General features: G+C 51.1%; 6 protein-coding genes and 1 non-coding gene across 7 annotated transcripts; 3 read left to right on the forward strand and 4 right to left on the reverse strand.

The window, feature by feature from the left end:
* Positions 1–41: 41 nt before the first annotated feature.
* Positions 42–2,031, reverse strand: PMZ80_002883 (uncharacterized protein; the record flags this gene model as incomplete). Its single annotated transcript, XM_064871314.1, has 2 exons — positions 42–1,050; positions 1,103–2,031. 2 exons carry the CDS (start codon positions 2,029–2,031, stop codon positions 42–44), a joined length of 1,938 nt encoding a protein of 645 aa, XP_064733767.1.
* A 1,682-nt stretch (positions 2,032–3,713) lies between these two features.
* PMZ80_002884 lies at positions 3,714–3,833 on the forward strand. Its single transcript has one exon. It is a non-coding gene; the product is annotated as a tRNA-Ala (tRNA).
* Positions 3,834–4,301: 468 nt separating this feature from the next.
* Positions 4,302–5,508, reverse strand: PMZ80_002885 (uncharacterized protein; the record flags this gene model as incomplete). The annotated part of the gene is made up of 2 exons (XM_064871315.1): positions 4,302–4,629; positions 4,793–5,508. 2 exons carry the CDS (start codon positions 5,506–5,508, stop codon positions 4,302–4,304), a joined length of 1,044 nt encoding a protein of 347 aa, XP_064733768.1.
* A 638-nt stretch (positions 5,509–6,146) lies between these two features.
* PMZ80_002886 (uncharacterized protein) lies at positions 6,147–7,637 on the reverse strand (the record flags this gene model as incomplete). Its single annotated transcript, XM_064871316.1, has 1 exon — positions 6,147–7,637. One exon carries the CDS (start codon positions 7,635–7,637, stop codon positions 6,147–6,149), a length of 1,491 nt encoding a protein of 496 aa, XP_064733769.1.
* Positions 7,638–8,013: 376 nt separating this feature from the next.
* YEY2 (Valine--pyruvate aminotransferase) lies at positions 8,014–9,336 on the reverse strand (the record flags this gene model as incomplete). Its single annotated transcript, XM_064871317.1, has 1 exon — positions 8,014–9,336. The coding sequence occupies one exon, from the start codon at positions 9,334–9,336 to the stop codon at positions 8,014–8,016; it is 1,323 nt and encodes a 440-aa protein (XP_064733770.1).
* An 891-nt stretch (positions 9,337–10,227) lies between these two features.
* On the forward strand, positions 10,228–12,825 carry PMZ80_002888 (uncharacterized protein; the record flags this gene model as incomplete). Its single annotated transcript, XM_064871318.1, has 1 exon — positions 10,228–12,825. One exon carries the CDS (start codon positions 10,228–10,230, stop codon positions 12,823–12,825), a length of 2,598 nt encoding a protein of 865 aa, XP_064733771.1.
* A 1,763-nt stretch (positions 12,826–14,588) lies between these two features.
* On the forward strand, positions 14,589–17,228 carry PMZ80_002889 (uncharacterized protein; the record flags this gene model as incomplete). Its single annotated transcript, XM_064871319.1, has 1 exon — positions 14,589–17,228. One exon carries the CDS (start codon positions 14,589–14,591, stop codon positions 17,226–17,228), a length of 2,640 nt encoding a protein of 879 aa, XP_064733772.1.
* Positions 17,229–17,679: the final 451 nt, after the last annotated feature.

The raw sequence follows: 17,679 nt of genomic DNA on the forward strand, positions 1-17,679 counted from the left end.
ATTCTACCGTCAGAAGAGTCAAGCCCCAATTATTGATATAATTAGATAGGCTGCACACCACCCATCACCGGCCTCGATAAAGCCTGCGCGGCCCGACCACCCTCCAAGCCCCCTTTCCCATCCTCACCAACCTTTTTTATCCTCGTTCCCCTCAAATCGGATTGATACCGCTCACTATCCCACTTAATCGTCCTCCGTCGCCCCTCCCCATCATCCCCATACCCAAGTTCAATAGAACTCCACCTCTGCGTCTTCCTCCTCCAATCCTCCACCCCATTCAAATCCACCTCCGCCGCATTATACCCCCTCGAAAACCTGTTCCTCACCAACACACTCCCCCTCTTCGCATCCCGCGACCCAGACACCACATTCCCCGGCACGGTGTCCCCCTCAGACAACTGGCCCACCTCCACCGGTCCATCCTCGTCCTCAACGGGTTGCACGCCCATATACACATAGAACAGATTCAGCGCCGGAATCGACAAGCCATGCCACACAATCGAGAACAGAACGAGCCAGTACACGACTGGTATCATAGCCCGTACCAGATCATTCTCCTCCTTCGTCAATGCGGTGCCCTCCTCAGGAAATAAATGCCGTGTATGCTCCACATAAAACACAGCACCAATCCCAATGGGCCCGAAATACCCCATGAAGAGCGCCTCCTTCCAATCCGTCACACAACGGCGCAAGCCGAACTTATAAACCGCGAAAATCGCGGGTATTCGCCGGAACAGCACGATCAACACGCCTAACCCGATCAACCGGGGAATTGTAAGACCCGTGCCATCTGGGTCATGGAATTGGCGCCAGGGGATGATGGTCCCGATGTACATGAAGCCGCCGAAGTTAAGGAGAACATCGATGATGGAGTTGTATTCGTCGTGGCGCTTCTCGGTTTCGAGGAGATATTGTCCGTTCCAGTTGAGGGCGTTGCCGGCCACGAAGCAAGACAATAGATCGTCTGTGCCGAGGATGCCGCAGGTGCCGAGGAGGAAGAGGGACATTCCGGTTGGGATGAGGAGGTAGGATTCGCTGTCGATCCAGCGTCTGGAGTTGTTGTTAGTATGGGAGAGAATATTGGTAGGAAGGGAGATCTTACTTCTTGAGCGCGAGTTTGGCGGCCCACATGGTGAGGTAGCCGAAAAGGGCGCCGTACACGATGGACATGAGGACGACGTAGCCCCAGGTTGTGAGGGTCCAGGTTCCGAGGGCTCTGCTGACGCCGCCGCCGAGACGACCGACTGCTTCGGATCCCTCGGCTCGCTTGAGCAGCAAGCTGCTAACACGTGTGGCGATGGAGAGTGCTCTCTCTGCGATGCTTCCTTCCTGCGATGCAGCTTTGATTTCTGCTGTAAGCTGCTCCGACTCAGCAAAGCGGATGAGGTACACCGCGAGCATGAGGAACGGGAACCCAAAACCATCGTTCGCCCCGGCCTCAGCCGAAATGATCTCCCTCAGATTGCGGCGGACATACTTGTCCGAGAACGGACCTTTAGCAACAGCCTGCGACAGAATAGGATCTGTACAGGTGACGCAGGAGCCAATGACCAATCCAGCCAGGAGTGTAATCTTGGGTATTGTTGCCATTACGCAGGCGGTCGTGCATAACCACATGATTGTCATGATGGGGAGCAGGCAGACGAGCAGTTCCTTCCATCTGTACTGGCCGTATCGTGCTGGAAGCTGGAATCCCGCGATAACCAGCTGGACGCCGATGACGAGGCGACACATGCCCAGGGTGATTGCGGGCTGTTGGCCGATGATGGCCTCGCCCCATTTTCTTGAGTCTAGCCATCGAGTTGCTAGGGGTCCCAATAAGACGCCGAATGCAACGGCGGGTACTTCGATTGGGGTCAGCAATGGGGACACTGGGAGGCTTGGGTTGGAATGCTCACACGCTTCACCTAAGTACCAGGCCGTTTTGATTTTGACAGAGATGAATCCATAGGCAAGTATGAAGAATCCAAAGATTGCGATGACGACGTTGAGCTCGCTCATGCCGAGTACAATGTCGTTCAGGCCAGCCATATTGAGGTGATTGCCGTTTGGTGTTGTCAGTCGACGACAGTGAATCTCGTTGAATGAATGCTAGGATAAGATAACTGTTTTTGACGTCGTCAACCAGCGATGACTGGAGAATACCCCTGCTGAAGCTTGGGAGGCTTGTAAATTAGCCTCGCTAGCATCTGTGTCGAACCGTAAGGCAAAGCTGGGTTGTTTAGGCTGCACAGAGTTCGCTACTCTGAGGTGATATGCAATAGAGTATCAAGCGCAAGTTCCGGCCAGCGGATGTGAGGGCGCTTTGAGCATGGTAGAGAAAGACAGCATAGGTTTGATATACAGAGGGATTGAGATCAACATCAGTGATAAACCAAGAGGAGAGCAGCGGCAATGATACGGGTACCAGATAGCCAAGAAGATTGTCGCGGCACTATTAGAGCTTAGACGCCCTAGTGCTGAGGCGTTCCTGACGCACCTTGGCTGTCGATCTTCGTTTGACGGTTGGAGACGACGTCCGCAGACATAACACTTCCGCTGATACAGCATACCGGAGTTCGCGGCTAGATCATGCTACAGAGAGCTTGGGCGCCATCAAGCCTGCATTGAGCGCTGCCAAGTGAGACTCACCTGGTATTGCCAAGTTCCAAGATGTCGGAGGAGAGTAGGGAGGAAGCCACGAGTGGATGCGCATTGAGCTTGGCGTCGGTAGCTGCACGAAAGCGGACTTGGCGTCGATCAGTGTGAGTGCCAAGCACCTCCTTAGTTTGCAGTTGTTTCAAGACTCCAAAGCACGGAAGAGCTCATCCGGAGCAGGTGCGTTGCCGACGCGCGGACATGCTTGACTGGCCACGAGGGTCTCACCTGAATTCATGCGCAGAAACGTCTCAAGTTGACTTTAGGTACAGTATCGACCCGCAGGTCTAGGGTAGTGATTCTCCTTGCGGTAGTATATCTAACGATACACCCTATGGTCAGTATCGTCCTTCGTTTTACTGGCCTCGGAATGCAGGAAGGGGGTAACTCGCAACTTTTACGCGAACGTTGGTCAGCTTGCTCCTTACTGACAGAGTAGTTAGATAAAAAAAAATGAAGGAGATCTAAATGGTCGCTGCCGGTTTTACCCCCATTTATATAATTCTTTGCATGTCCTGTTGAAGAGGTAAATCGCCTAAAACTCTGCGTGCACACCGGATAGATGTACCGATCTGCAGTAACAAAAGCTGCAGAAGGATGAGGAGGCTCGATTCTGGCGTTGGTACTCGACTCGTGATCGTCGGACTGACGTGATCCAGCAGCACCTATCTGTCCTATCGCTCCGTAGTTAGTAAGATAGTTCTGAATCCAGAGGCTAGACAAATGAGTGATACTGTAAATCGCAGGGGTTTGTACATGTGCTTCGTGTGTTCGATAGCGCGCTGGATGAGTCGTTTAGGCTTCCTCGCATCGTATGGTCTGTTCTTCGTGGTTCGGTAGACAGAAATGAGTAATGCCGGAGTCGTGCATGCGGAGTGTGAATGTTGGACGGTAGAATGTCAAGTTAGGGCCGATTCTGTGGTGCCGTTGTGTTGTTTCTGTTGTTCTGAAGCTTGTGCAGTGTGACTACTGGGCCTGCGCATGGAATTCATGTGAGGCTGCCGCGATATACACCAAGTGATACGCGCAGGAACTTAATCTTAGAGACAATGTTTTGCCCCAACAATGGTAAGATCGGGCGTGTGGCGCAGTGGCAGCGCATTTCGTTTGCATTAATCTGAGGGAGGGGAGACCTGGTGGTTTCCCCTCCCAAGATTAAGTCGAAGAGGCCATCGGTTCGATCCCGATCTCGTCCAAGTTTCTTTTTGCTTTTTGTGTGTGCTCTCTGAGCTGTGGAAGTTATGTACTGTGACAGTGAACTTAAAGAAAGGCACGATGAATGTATCTGCTGATAGTGGGTAGGGCAGGGTGAGCAAAGCTAGAGTCGGCCGCAACGTCAGTGAGCTCGAAACGACTTTTTAGAAAAAGTGAAGTGGATGTGAGATAATCGGTATACCTGTCTGATGAGGAGATGTCATATCCATGATAATCTGTTTCGTAGTCAAGCTGAAAGAAAGAAGGGTAGAGCTCATATTCACTGCGCTGCGTATTTATCAAACCATTCATTGTCGTGTACCGCGTGCGATATCTCGTTAGTAGCACTCAAAATTCCTTCCTTCGTATTGCATTCGTCGTCGGTATTCACCCTGGTGGTACTACCAATTGGTCACAAAAGCGACTCAAGTGAATGCAGCTCCAATAGCAAGTTCTCCATAATTTCTCATCTACAAGAACGAATGCAAAGCCTGCTCAACCACGGCACCAGCTGCACCAGCACCGATCACAGTCCACAACCAAGAGTTGTTGATCTCCTTGCTCAGATCAGGCCAGAACGCGTTCTTCTCCTTCCTGTACTTCTGCAAATCGGTGTGCTTCTCGGTGCTGCTGACTGAGTAGCGACGTTCTTGGCTGTTCTCGGTTGCCTTGTCGCCGCCGAGGTAACGGAGGAAGGCATAGTTAGCAACGCTGCCGAGGAGCTCGATTGGTGCGAGCATGTCGGATGCGTAGAGGAGGAGAGGGAACGAGAAGTGGACGAGGGCGTCGCCGAGGTAGCTGTGGGTTTGTTAGTATCGCAGAGTGTAAGGAATGCGATAGCAATGCTTGACAGGATTCTGAAGAGAGCACTACATGCTCAGTTGCACGCTTAAAGGACACCGAGCCAACCATACACGTGTCTTTGTACGGGTTGGCGAGGCATGAAAGGGAGAGGACTTACTTAGGGTGACGGCTGAGAGACCAAACGCCTTCCTTCATCAAGGAAGTCTCATCTGCACTGCTTGTCTTGTGTTCGTCCAACTGCTTGTCGGCGAGCGTTTCAAGGGCGAATCCGGTAAAGAATAGACCAACAGCAAGAGACTGTAGGAATGGATGGTAGCCGGTAAGGACGGCGCCCTGGTGGTAGAATGGAGCAGTCATGGGCAGAGTGATCAGAACCTGGAATAAAGACTCGGGGAGGTAAGTCGAAAAGAGTGCCTTGTTCCAGAAACCTGGCTCAGACTTCATTTCATCGTACCGTGGGTCGTCTCTGCCTGCTCTTCGTGCTCGGAGAAAGAGGCGAGTGAACAGTCGACCTCCCCAAAGGGTGGCCCCACCGAGAATGAGCCGTTCCGGACGGGAGAGAGCACCAAGAGCTTGACTGACAGGAATACCTCGCTGGACGACACGTCGACCAACAGCACCCCACCAAGCATTAATGATAGGTGCCACGGCCCAAACGTAGTCTTTGGTGTATACATGATCGTTCATGCGGCCTAGCCCGTATGCAATGACGGAGAGACCTCCATGAAGCGCAACAGATGGGTAGATACAGTCGCTGAATATGCCGACATCGTATAAAGTCCTCTGCCACGGGTAATGTTCTGTGATGGTTGATGGACGGTCGGGGGCATCGAAATTGATGCTTCCCGCGTAGGTCGACCTGCCCATAGACATCTTGTCTGGTCCTGCTGATCCTCAGCAACCGGTCGCGGATGGCGAATAGATGAATATGGATAGAAGTTGGATGTCCCAACGTCTTCAGAACAAGAACTTGTTCTACAATGGTAGAGGTGTAGTTGAAGCTTCAACTCCGCGTGGGAGCTTCTATGACATCAAACGAGGAGAAGGAAGCCTTAAGCGGCGTTGCGAAACACGATGTGGTTCGTGCTTTCCAACGATGGTGGGGATCGGAGATGTCGGAAGTCTGGGGCACTCTGACCAAAGCATGATATTTGATTGGTTGGGTCTGTCACAGCCTTCTCTAGTGCTTCCAGTGGTGATGGGCGGAGGAAGCTCGTGATTCGTCCTTCTGTAAGCAAGGCGGTCGGGACTGTGTTTCGTCCGCGAAGTACCAGATTGCTAGGGTAGCATTTTGGACTACAAGATGATGCTTCCTGATAGAGAGAACGGTGAAGATGCTTCGTTGAAGCGATACAATCATATCGACACCACGGCGAAACTACACTCTTGACCGAGCGTTGCATGATTCTCAAAATGAGGAAACAAAACGGCCCTGTTCTAGACTCTAATACTCATTATCACGACCACCACTGGTTTTAATGTGGCCCAGATCAAATGTGAGGGCCTAACGATCACATTACTGAACAACAAACATACTCGTTCAGTCCTTCTTTCAATCTACTTCTTTCCTTCTCGACAGCTCTCTTCGGTCTGACCATCTCCAGCTTCTCGTTTCCCTCCTCGTCATATGTTTTGCGAATGATAGTACCAGTGCTGATAGGCGAGAAAGGCGGTACAATGACATTGATGGTCTTTGTTGGTGATGGTGGTAACGGTACGGGAGGAGTGTATGCTGGGGTGGATGACGCTGGAGGAATGTTGGCTGAGCGTACACGAATAGGAGACGGCGTGAGAGGAGGAGTGAAGTTTGCCAGTGAGACATCGATCACCGGCGGCCTCTTCGAGGAGTCTGTTCTTCTGATTTTGTGCCTAGAGCTGCTTTTGGTGGGCGTCTCAGGGCACTCATTGTGTGCCTCTTCTGGCTCAGGTACACAGCCTAATTGCCAGTCACGAACCTTGTCCTTAGCACCGAGGCCCAACTCGTGGTCAATGAACGGATCATTAGCGTTGTTCAGACCGGTTTTGAAGAATGCTCGGTTCGCTCGTTGGACTGGACAGCAAGTCGGGCAGCATGGACCGATGTACTCGTATGTAGATGCAGGTTTCATATCGGAATGATGCGTGGATCGTAGCTGGCCGTCTTCGCATGTGCATATACACGAGCAGCTGGACAATGGGGAGATCATGGTTGGAAGCGCCTCAAGTCTTGCGTGTCTTGATCCAGCATCTTGGTGGTACTTAGATCGTTCTGGCGCCGACAGAGCCCTCCCGTGTTGAAACGCTGGGGCGCCGGCTTCCGCTGTTTTGGCGTTGAGATTCAGCCCTGGCAATGGAAGAGCAGCTCTTCGCTTGCGCAATGCCTTTTCAAAGGCCTCGGTGAAGCTAGAATTCTGAGACGACACTAGATTCCAAATACAGAACTTCTGGTAGTCCAAGCCTGCTTGTTCATGGCGCATATATCGACCAGCGAGCCCATGGACAAGAATTGTTACGGTAGTACTAGTGAGCTTGTAGTCTCCACACCCAAGCAGGTATTCAAGGTCTTCGTTCGTAATGAGCGGCTTCTCAGTAGCCAATTGCTGCATGCGACTCAAGAGCACACGTTCGAGGAATGGTATGCGTAAGATCTTGGCGCTCAGTCGAAGCTGAGCCAGAGTCATATAGGACTTGGTACGGAAGTTCATGGTCGCAAATGGACCCTGTCCATCATGAAGATTGCCTGATTGTAGGGTTGCTGTAGCTGTCAGGTTTGCGGAGCGTAGTATCCAGTTAAAGACGGTGCGAAAGGCCGATAGGGATGGACCGCAGAGAGTGTAGGCTTCGACTGCCGGGCTTGTTTGGTTTGTGCTCTTTCTACCTATGTGCGTTGGGTTGCATAGGTCGTGAAACAAACCAGAGTACTTCGCGAGCGTATCCAGAGCGATTGGTCGGGCCAGTATTCTCGTTCGGCTGTTTGGTGTGGAAGGATGGCGGTAGAACAGGTCGAGCTCTCGAGCAATCATATTGTTGCTTATGACCACAACGGGTATTCCTAGCCTTAGGCTCTGTTATGGTGTGCTAGGCGATCGCAATGTCTTCAGAAAGCCCAACGATGAAGCTGAGTCAGTTGGCGCCTCGCGTGTGTTGCTGCTGATGAGCAACAAATTAACTGCGTTTCAAAAACAGTATTCCGGCTGACCATTCTGTTTGCCTTGTGCGAACAAGCAATGGTGATATGCTGTCCATGAACATGCTGATATCCATGCACCGGTATCAGTGAACGCCACTTTCCTTACAAGCGGTGCAGAGGCAGATTGAAAAGTTGGACATATCACTGGCTGTTTGTCTTGCTCTATTTGGCCCACCCACAACGGTCCCCCGTCGCAGCGCTCCTGGCATTTATTTCTTCAGACTCGCCTTCACCACTCTTGCCAGCCTTTCGACGCCTTCGTCCAGCACATCAAAATCAGCATATGCGAAGCAGAGACGAAGGTTGTGGTTGAACTGCTTAGCCTCGTCAGCTTCATCTCCTTGCACTCGAGACTGTGCGCCGGAGCAAATTGTTAGCTCCTCTTCTTCTTGTGCTCTTCTCCGGATCTCCTCTCCGTCGAGCTCCTTTGGCAGGGTGAGCCATATGAAATAGCCTCCTGCAACCTCCTTGTCAGGCTGAGGTACAGTCACGCCAAGAGGGAAGAGTCGCGTTTGTACTGCTTGCATCATTCTTCTGTATCTCTTCGCATATGCTGGAAGCAACTTTCCTGTGATGTGCTCGTCGAGGTCGCCAGTGATGATCATCTGGTGAATCATGCAGGCGACTAGGTGTGACGGTGCACCTCCAGACCTCGAAGAGCCGCACTGACTCAGTCCCCATGCCAACTTGGGCGATGCTTCGGCCCACCCAGTTCTACAACCTGGGCCAACGATCTTTGAGAAACTCCCGTTACTCATCGCGTTGCCCCATTCGGATGTTGGTCCGCCATCGAGATACCGATCGACATCCACGATTCTTGGCATCGCAGATTTTGCCATCACGCTCTTATCTGTCGAGGTAGCCGCCGGCCACTGAAGCATGTCATAAACATCATCCGTGATAATCAGTGCGTCGTACTTCCGTGCTATCCTTACCAGCTGCTCTCTCCTTCGCAGGCTCATTACTTTACCGGAGGGGTTTGCGAAGGTTGGCACCGCATAGATAATGTGCTTGTATGTATGCTCTCTCCATGGATACTTAGTTTTCAGCTTTGGCTCAAGGTTTCCTTCGTCAATGGCTTTATTCTCGCTAAGCTCAATGAATGACGCGAGATAGTCAATATCAATACCCTCTTCATCTTCAGGAACTCCTTTCATTCGTCCACCAAAACCACTGTCATCGATGATCCTGCAACAACGAAAATAGGTAGGTGCTACCATCCAGACGTTACGTGTATAGACAGGATCTGTAAAGGTTTGCAGAACACAAGCAATATTCTGACTTGCACCTCCGCTGATGCATATACGATCGTAGCTAATCGTTTCTTTTGGCTCGTAGAACTTTGTAAGCCAGCCGGCGATTGCTTCTCGCAAAGGCAAGTAGCCTTCGTCTTCGCCATAGCGAAGTGCCTCACGAGTGAGATCCGGGTTGCTTAATACAGTGTGAGCCGCTGCCTCTAGTTGGGCTGGTGGTAGAAGAGAAGGACTGGGCCACCCAGTCAGCAGGTCGACTGGTCGCTTTGCTGTTGACATAGTTCTTTTCGTGATTCTTGTCATCTTATTGTGATATGTGAACTGGGTTATGCATCGGATGCCAATAGCAGTCGGTCTGCACAAAGACATTAACACAGACACTCTACGTCTGAACCTCTTTCCGCTTTTTCCATGACGGCTTCTCGGCTACTCCGCATAATTACAAAGAACCTCTGCAGGAACATGGAATGGAAAATCTTGACGCGTACGTAGTTTGTATTATTGGACTGCGCCTCCGAGTTGATCCCGGAAGAGTCAAAAGGCGGGTCCGGCCAAGGTCTACTTACTAGCTGTGGCGCATGGCCTGGAGTGATAAAGTTAGGGTGAAAGCGAGCTGGAACTGTGGAATCTCCAGGTGAAACGGCAGCTAGGATAGGCTAGGCATAGCGACTGGTGAAAGACACGCCAATTTCTTCCTTTTCCTCGACAGGTTGACGTCGTTGGTGGGCATGTTGGAGATGGTGCCTTTTCAAGCTCTGACAAGTGACACGACGCATGGCACGGCATGGTTGCTCGAACAGCAAGCGTCGTCAAACGAAGATCCCAAACTAGCAGTGAAAGTTGTGCAGTGCCCTGGATTCATTTTCGGATGCCGTACTCTGGTCTCCGTGAAAACGCACGCTCTTCCATATCTTACTTGAGCAGTCGTAGAACGTTGCAAGTGCGCTTACGTTGTTATACACATATTTTGGAACGAGCGAGCAGGGACGAAACCGCGATTAGGCATAGCATATTCACACTGTTGCCTGAATACTACCTTGCGTCTCCCAGTATCCAGCGTCAACAATAAACAGAGGTCTGTGCGCTGTGGTCTGAGCTCGGAGAGACAGAGGGCCGGAAAGCGCAAAGGTTTTGAGATCTGCACTTTGAAACCTTGGGCAGGAGCGAGCCATGTCTAAGAGGCTATCTTCCCTCTTCGGACACAAGAAAGAGAAATCGGAGGAAGGAGCGCTAGGTAGCCCAGCATATTCGCGACAGGATTCAGTCAGGGTTTCTCCTGGTGCGAGCCCAGTAGCTGGGCCTGGGAAACTCCAGAAGCAGCGGCTTACCTCAACCTCAGAGCTTTCCCTCAACACCCAGGACATCCCTCCTCTCTTTCCTCCGCCTACCTTTCGCGAGACTGCTTCCGGCATCAGCAACAGGCCTTCTAGTCGACCAGTGAGCAGGGCTGGGACAAATGAGTACGCCCCACCCAGCAGAGACAGCAGCCGCAGCAGACCACAAACACCAAATCTCCTGACCATTCCTGGTCAAGCTGCGTCACCAGCACCACATTCGCCGGCCTCGCCAGGCCCAGGAAATGGAGCAAGGTTAGCGAAGAAGAAGAGCTTGCTACCTGGCGGAAAGAGTGACAAACACAAATTTGAGGATGGCGAGTCACAGCAGAAGGCCTGGATCGCAGGGCTGAAAGAGCATATACCATATGACTTGGCCGCCTTACTGAGCGGTGGACGCGTGTCAGAGTTGTGGGATCCCAACGGCGACGTAGTAGTCTATCTGTATCCTGAAGCAAGTGGTCGCGGTCCTTCGTTTCGAGTGCACTCGGCACTCTTTGCAGATTCGAAGGGCTTGAACCATCTCTGTGTGCCGACCATCGACTCATCTCTACAGAACATGCATCTGGGGGGAGCCGATAATTTTGGTGGTCCACTGGGAGATGCAACGCTTGGCCATAACAGGGACCCGTCAATTCCATCGATCATGCCACCCACGACTCAGCCTAAAGCCGTCTACTTGCCTCTGGAGCTGGATGGCGATTACTCAGCACCCGAGACCACGCCTCATGGCGACGATCTGGAGCTGGTGGTGCTATATCGAAATTTCTTTGCCTTTCTTGGAGGCGGCGCACTCATTTCGACACCTCGTCAGGTATCGTTGTTCTCGATCTTCATGGGGATTGCAAGCATCTTGCGAAGACTCGCATATTCTAACTCAGATGGCGCAACCTGGGGAGAAGTACCTGATGCTAGTTTTGCCAGGTATTGCGACGAGCTTCGCCTAGCTGACGTACGTACCAGTCGAGAGAAGACAATCGAAGCAATAGTGTTGGGCGAAAACATGAGGTACTGGCCTCTTTACAACGAAGGCTTTGTCCACGCGGCTGGTCGACTGGAAGATGTCAAATCAATCAAGAGTCCAAAATTCGCGAAAATCTCTCCCATCACTGTCAACAGGCTTGAGCGTGCGGCGCTCGATGTTGAGACACGGTTGGCCTTACTACACACTCGTTTAGACGACTTTGACTTTCCATCGATCTTCTCAGGTATAGCAAATTCTCAGACAGCCACCGAAGCAAAGCTGGTCCGTTTCAAGGCTTGGCGGCTAGCTTTCATTGACATGCGCAAATTCGTTCTTGGTATATACAAGAAGCGATATGGTGCTTGGCCCCCAAAGGCTAAGTCGAAAAAGAACAACTTCGCCGAGAGTGGCCTAAATCGACTCCTGGTCAGGGAAGTTTACGCTGATATGTGCAACCTGTACGATATGTTGGTCAATCCGAGGGAGATGACGACCAGGTCTGTCGATTTACAGCCGATGGTAGAAGAGAAGGGCACCAATGAGACCATCCAGCATGCATTGCGGAGTATGGAGAGCGAGTTCGATCGAAGCACGCCTCCCGTCATACCACCTATACCCTTTGACACTCCGCTGATTCCATCGAGGGATCAAAGCTTCAAGGGAGGTGACACATTTGCCTTGACGACCGGCGCATCGAAATTGAAGCCGAACGAGATCAACGAGTTGCTACTGGGCTCTTACAATCGCGAGTACATCAAACCTTCGTCATTTGTGCAGGATTTCATGGCGTACGAAAGGCGTCTGAATGCCGGTGCTACGCTAGACCAGATTGTCGACAATCGCTGTGGCCAGTGGCTCTTCATCTACGTCGTTCTCCAGTCGCTACCCATGACAGCGATGGATGCTCGAGGTATCAACTTCACCGAAGGTTGTGAATTCTTCCTCTTTTCCTCGCCAAGAGGTGGGAAGCCGTGGATGAGGGAAGATACGTTGACCAACAAAGCATGGTACAATGTCAAAAGTGCAGGACAAACGATCAGCCTTTCAGCAGATATGCTTGATCACCAGCCTGAAGGAGTCTACAGAAGGAGCCACTGCTGGGTCATGGCCAATGAGTGGCTCGCAGCTGCGGGCATGCTCCCGGAGGCTTCGCTCACTTATTCCAATGACTCGTACCAAGGTCAGTTCTCTACGCAAGCGTCACCACTCGAGCAAGGAGCCTCTTCACCACAGCATTTGACTCCTGCGCAATCGCCGTTGATGCGACCTATGACGCCTACAGGTCCGGGTGGAAGCATCCAATCACCCTTGGCGAAGTCATCGAGCTATTCCAACTTGCAAGTCAACTTAGAACAGGTTGCTGCACCGCAAAAAGCACCGCGTCCAGCTTCTCAGTACAACCCAGGCATCACTTTTGATTCGATATTGGGAGCAGCGGCGCAGAAGCCGGAAAAGAAGAAAAAGAAGTAGGATGTCTTTCGGCCTCGGTCCTGGCATTAGCGCTGTTGTGATACTCAAGCTGGGTAATCTGGTAAGATGTAGGCATGAAAATGTTTTGAGCATTTTGATAGATGTATAACGACATTGAATAGATTGGTATCCTACTTTGTTGGCTGAACAGCATTGAATGGTCAATGCATCGTACCAATAGATTTAGTTCTTCAGCTTCTGCGATCGCTTCTTGATTCTCATCTCCCAGAGTTCTGTTTGTTCAACCACTCTATTTCTTATCCGACAATGGTTGTAGGTTGTTCCTTGCTCTTGCTGCCGAACCAAGTGGTCAAGAATCTAGACTATCACGCGCTCCGACCTGCTGAGTTGTTCTTGGCTTCGTCAGGTACCAAGGCCGATAGCGCGTAAACCCACCTAGACTGTGCCATCAGTTGGAGCAGCGGACACATGCCTGCTGGGATTCCAACTTCAGACGCGCCGCTGCCCGAAAGTCGAACTTGATGCCATGTCCCAGGCGCAGGGAGGCATTCGTGAAACAACTGCAGCCGGGTATCACAGATCGAGGTCAGGCGCAAACTTGGACCCGTTGAAGAGAGTGGCTGACCGGAAAGCGACAAAATTGAGCGAAGGTTAACAGGACCAGTGAAAAGAGTTTCAAGAAGCAGACATGAAACCGAAAAGCGTTCTCGTGTCAGATGCTTGACAGCCAGTCGCCGTACCAAGCCGGGAGAGCAGGGATGTTGTCGCCGCTAGCTGGCCCACCTGAGCTCGAGAAACATAGCTTCGCGAAGTCTTTCTTCACCACATTCTTTGTCTGTCGCCCAACTATGCGCTTGACCGTCCTTTTTTACGTGTTGTAGCGCATAGAGATTGACATGGCTCATTCGAGAATCCGACGGGATCTCGGCTAGGCTCGACCTTATGCGCCACAGTCGAGGGCGCATGACCAACCATCAACTCGTGAACATGAATCATCCGCTCTGCCAGGGGCTCCTCTTCAGCCTTCGACCATGCTTTTATGCGCAGCAACGTCTTCGGAATTGCCACGAGCGAGGCGGAAGGCAGCATGATTGAGGATGGTTGGATCTCCACTGCTGATGAGATGATCATCCCTGGTCAAGGCAATGACCAGCCTGTTGGTTTGTTCGATGGTAGGTGCGTGTGACATGTCAGACTGATCTCTGGAATTTGTACTCACCAAGGTCTCATCCACTACGACTATTTCATATCACCCTTCGCTGCCTCCGTGACTTGATCACGCAGGTCTTGCTTCTTCATTCCTTTGTAGGTATTCGCTGCGGGTGCAGTACTTTCTTTCACATCGATCGTTACTTCCTTGCCTGGAGCAAAGTCGTTCCTTCCACATTTGCGATCAAGTCACTCAGCAGAAATTTTCATTACGCGGCACGTGTTTACAACGCCACGACTTCACTCCCTACCGAACTCAAACAAACAATCACCAACCACGGCGTTGTAGGCCCAGCTTACCTCTCGGACGTTCCATTCAAGTCTACCAGACCCTTTTGTTTCCTTGAATCAGCTGGACGGTGCGCTTGCGTCAGGTTCGCTTGGGTGAATTGCAAACGAGTGGCACCCGGTTTCAACTTGTCACCAGCAGATTCGAATCAACACGCAGGCTTACATCTACAAAAGTTCTCCATCTTGTGCTGGACGCAGATATCTCTTTTCCATCGATTCTTCTGCATAGATTTTTCAAAAGCAAAACCGATCGACCAGTACCGATCATGTCGTCCAGAATGGTTCGATCGACCTCACCCATCATGTTGATACAACTACTTCTGTTCCTCAGCTCCTTTGCACTGGGCGCTCCCAGACCGTACGTCAACTCCGAAGACACAACTCCTGCTCTCGACAAGCGCCAATCCTCAAGCTATTGGATGGAAACAATCACACGTCAAGGACAAGCTGCGTACAACCCCGACAAGTCATACAAGATCTTCAGAAATGTCAAAGATTATGGTGCGACTGGCGATGGAAACACCGATGATAGTGCGGCCATCAATAGAGCTATTCGTGAAGGCGATAATCTAGGTGATAGGTGCGGCGGTGATGCCTGCGACTCATCTACCATTACTCCTGCTATCGTCTACTTCCCAGCAGGCACCTATAAGATCAGCAACCCTCTCATTATGTACTACTACACTCAGATGATTGGCGATGCCAACAGTATGCCACGCATTCAAGGTTCTGCCGATTTCAACTTCACCGGCAACCTAGCTCTATTGGATGCTGACCCATACATCCCGAACGGCAATGGTGCTAACTGGTTCACCAATCAGAACAACTTCTACCGACAAATCCGCAACCTTGTCATCGATATGACTCTGATGCCAGAAGTAGGGCCTTTTGGTCAGGAGGTCAACGGCATTCACTGGCAGGTCGCACAAGCTTGCAGTATGCAGAATGTCGTCTTTGACATGAAAGCACCCACACCTACAAGCAAGCAACGTGGTATCATGATGGAGAATGGTTCGGGCATGTTCATGTCGGATGTTGTCTTCAATGGTGGTAATGTCGGTGCTTACCTCGGATCTCAGCAGTTCGCTACACGAAACTTTACGTTCAACAACTGCAACACTGCTATCGAGGTCCACTGGAACTGGTTGTGGACGTTCAAATCATTGAACATCCAAAACTGCAAAACTGGAGTCAACATTTCTACCACAAATTCTGTCAATGAAACTGTTGGCTCCGCTATCATCATGGACAGCAAGATTCAGAACACTGGTGTTGGCGTCGTTACTTCCTGGGGAGCAAATACACAACCTGAGGCTGGCAGCACCTTCTTCATCCACAACGTCGACTTCTCCAATACCAACATCGCCGTGCAGGATGTCAGATCCGGAAACACTGTTTTGCCTGGCAATGCAAAGATTGCTGCTTGGGGTCAGGGCAATGCCTACATTCCATCAGGCGCCAGTCAGCCAGCTAAACGTGCCCCTCAAGGCGTCGATATCGGTTCTAGTCAGATCGTAGCGGAGCCATCATGCAGCGGCACGGTCTCAACAACGACTGTCACTGTCAGTCCCCTACCAGCGACCATAAGCTCGGTCAGTGGTCGACCAAGTCCTTCCTCCAACTCTACTCAACCTCGACCGAACAGCAGTTCCGTCACTATCGCGGCCACTCAATGTACCTCATCGGCTGTCATACCTACTCAGTCCAGAGTTTCCCAGCAAAACATGAACCAGGCACCTATGCCATCCTCATTGTTGACTCCTGATGGCTCGGTGTTCGAGCGTAGCAAGCCTCAGTACGTCGGAGTGCCACAGGAGAACTTTGTCAGCATCAAGTCTCTCGGCGCGAAGGGCGATGGAACCACGGACGATAGTGACATTATTCAGCAAGCGATGAACCAGATCGCTACTGACAAGATTCTCTATTTTGATCATGGTGCTTATGTCATCACAAAGACTATCGAGGTCCCACCCAATATTCGAATCGTTGGCGAGATCTGGCCCATGATCATGATCAGTGGCCCGTTCTTTCAAGATCAGAACAACCCACAGCCTGGTTTCCGCATCGGTAAACAAGGCGACAGTGGCAATGTTGAGATCTCTGACATGATGTTTGAGACCAAGGGTCCTGTTCCAGGTGCAATCATGATGCAATGGAACGTGCAAGAAACAACACAAGGCTCTTGTGGAATGTGGGATACTCACTTCCGCGTCGGCGGCTCCGCAGGCACAGATCTTCAGAAGCCACAATGCCCCATAACCAACAAAGAATTCCGATCTGAGTGTGCTGCATCCTTCATGATGATGCACGTCTCTCAGCAAGCTTCAGCGTATTTCGAGAACACCTGGTTCTGGGTGGCTGACCACGACTTGGATCTAGCACGAGTATCTCCTCGACCAGCAGCCAACGAAACTCAGATCACACTCTTCAACGGACGGGGTGTTTTCATTGAGTCTCAAGGTCCTGTCTGGCTGTGGGGAACCTCATCCGAGCATTCTGTTCTGTACAACTACCAGATCGCCAACGCAAAGAACGTCTTCATGGCTAGCATCCAGACTGAAACTGCTTACTACCAAAGCGCCCCAAATGCTCTTGAAAGTGGCTTTACACCTAATGCGGTTTACTCGGATCCAGACTTCGCGAACTGCACGGATGACAAGTGCAAGAAGACATGGGGCCTACGCATACTTGACTCAACCGACATTTACATGTTTGGTGGCGGTCTGTACAGCTTTTTTGACGACTACAAGCAAGACTGTCTAGATACTGAGAGTTGTCAGACCAGCATGATCGATCTTCAATGTTCGAGCAACGTCTTCCTGTATGGCTTCGTCACGCGAGCGACGACTAATCAACTCGACGTCAATGGCCAGCCTGCTGTTCTGGAAGCAGACAACACGAATCTCTTTGGTTCAACTGTCTTGCTCTACCAGCAGCAATAAGCGAGCGTACGCTTCGTGAACGTGGTTGATGACGTTTAGCCACATTCTTCGTTTCAACATGGTAGGCACAGTTAGTGCAAAAACATGGGCCTGCATTGGATTGGTTGGGTTACAGGTGTGCATAAGACATATGGGGATACATCATAGCTATCATTGAGGTTGCAGAATTTTGATGGCGTTTTGGCATGGAAAATTGTCGATCAGATTGTTACGAAGTTCAGCATAAGTAAAGATACCCAGCATGTTCGTTAGATGAGCATAAATATCCGAATCATGAAATTATCGACTAATTCTACGGGTTCGTCTCGCTGTTGCCCTGGCCACTATCTACTAATCACAACCTCACGAAAAGCAGCTCAAGTGGCCTTTGCTCCTCCTGACTTTAGTTCAGTGGTTGAGAAATGTGCTCAAGAGCACATTTGATAGTGGAGTCAGCGGCCATGACCTCGGG

Source organism: Knufia obscura (assembly GCF_036327395.1).
Source record: "Knufia obscura strain CCFEE 5817 isolate CBS 148926 chromosome Unknown scaffold_2, whole genome shotgun sequence".
Classification (NCBI taxonomy): Eukaryota; Fungi; Ascomycota; class Eurotiomycetes; order Chaetothyriales; family Trichomeriaceae; genus Knufia; species Knufia obscura.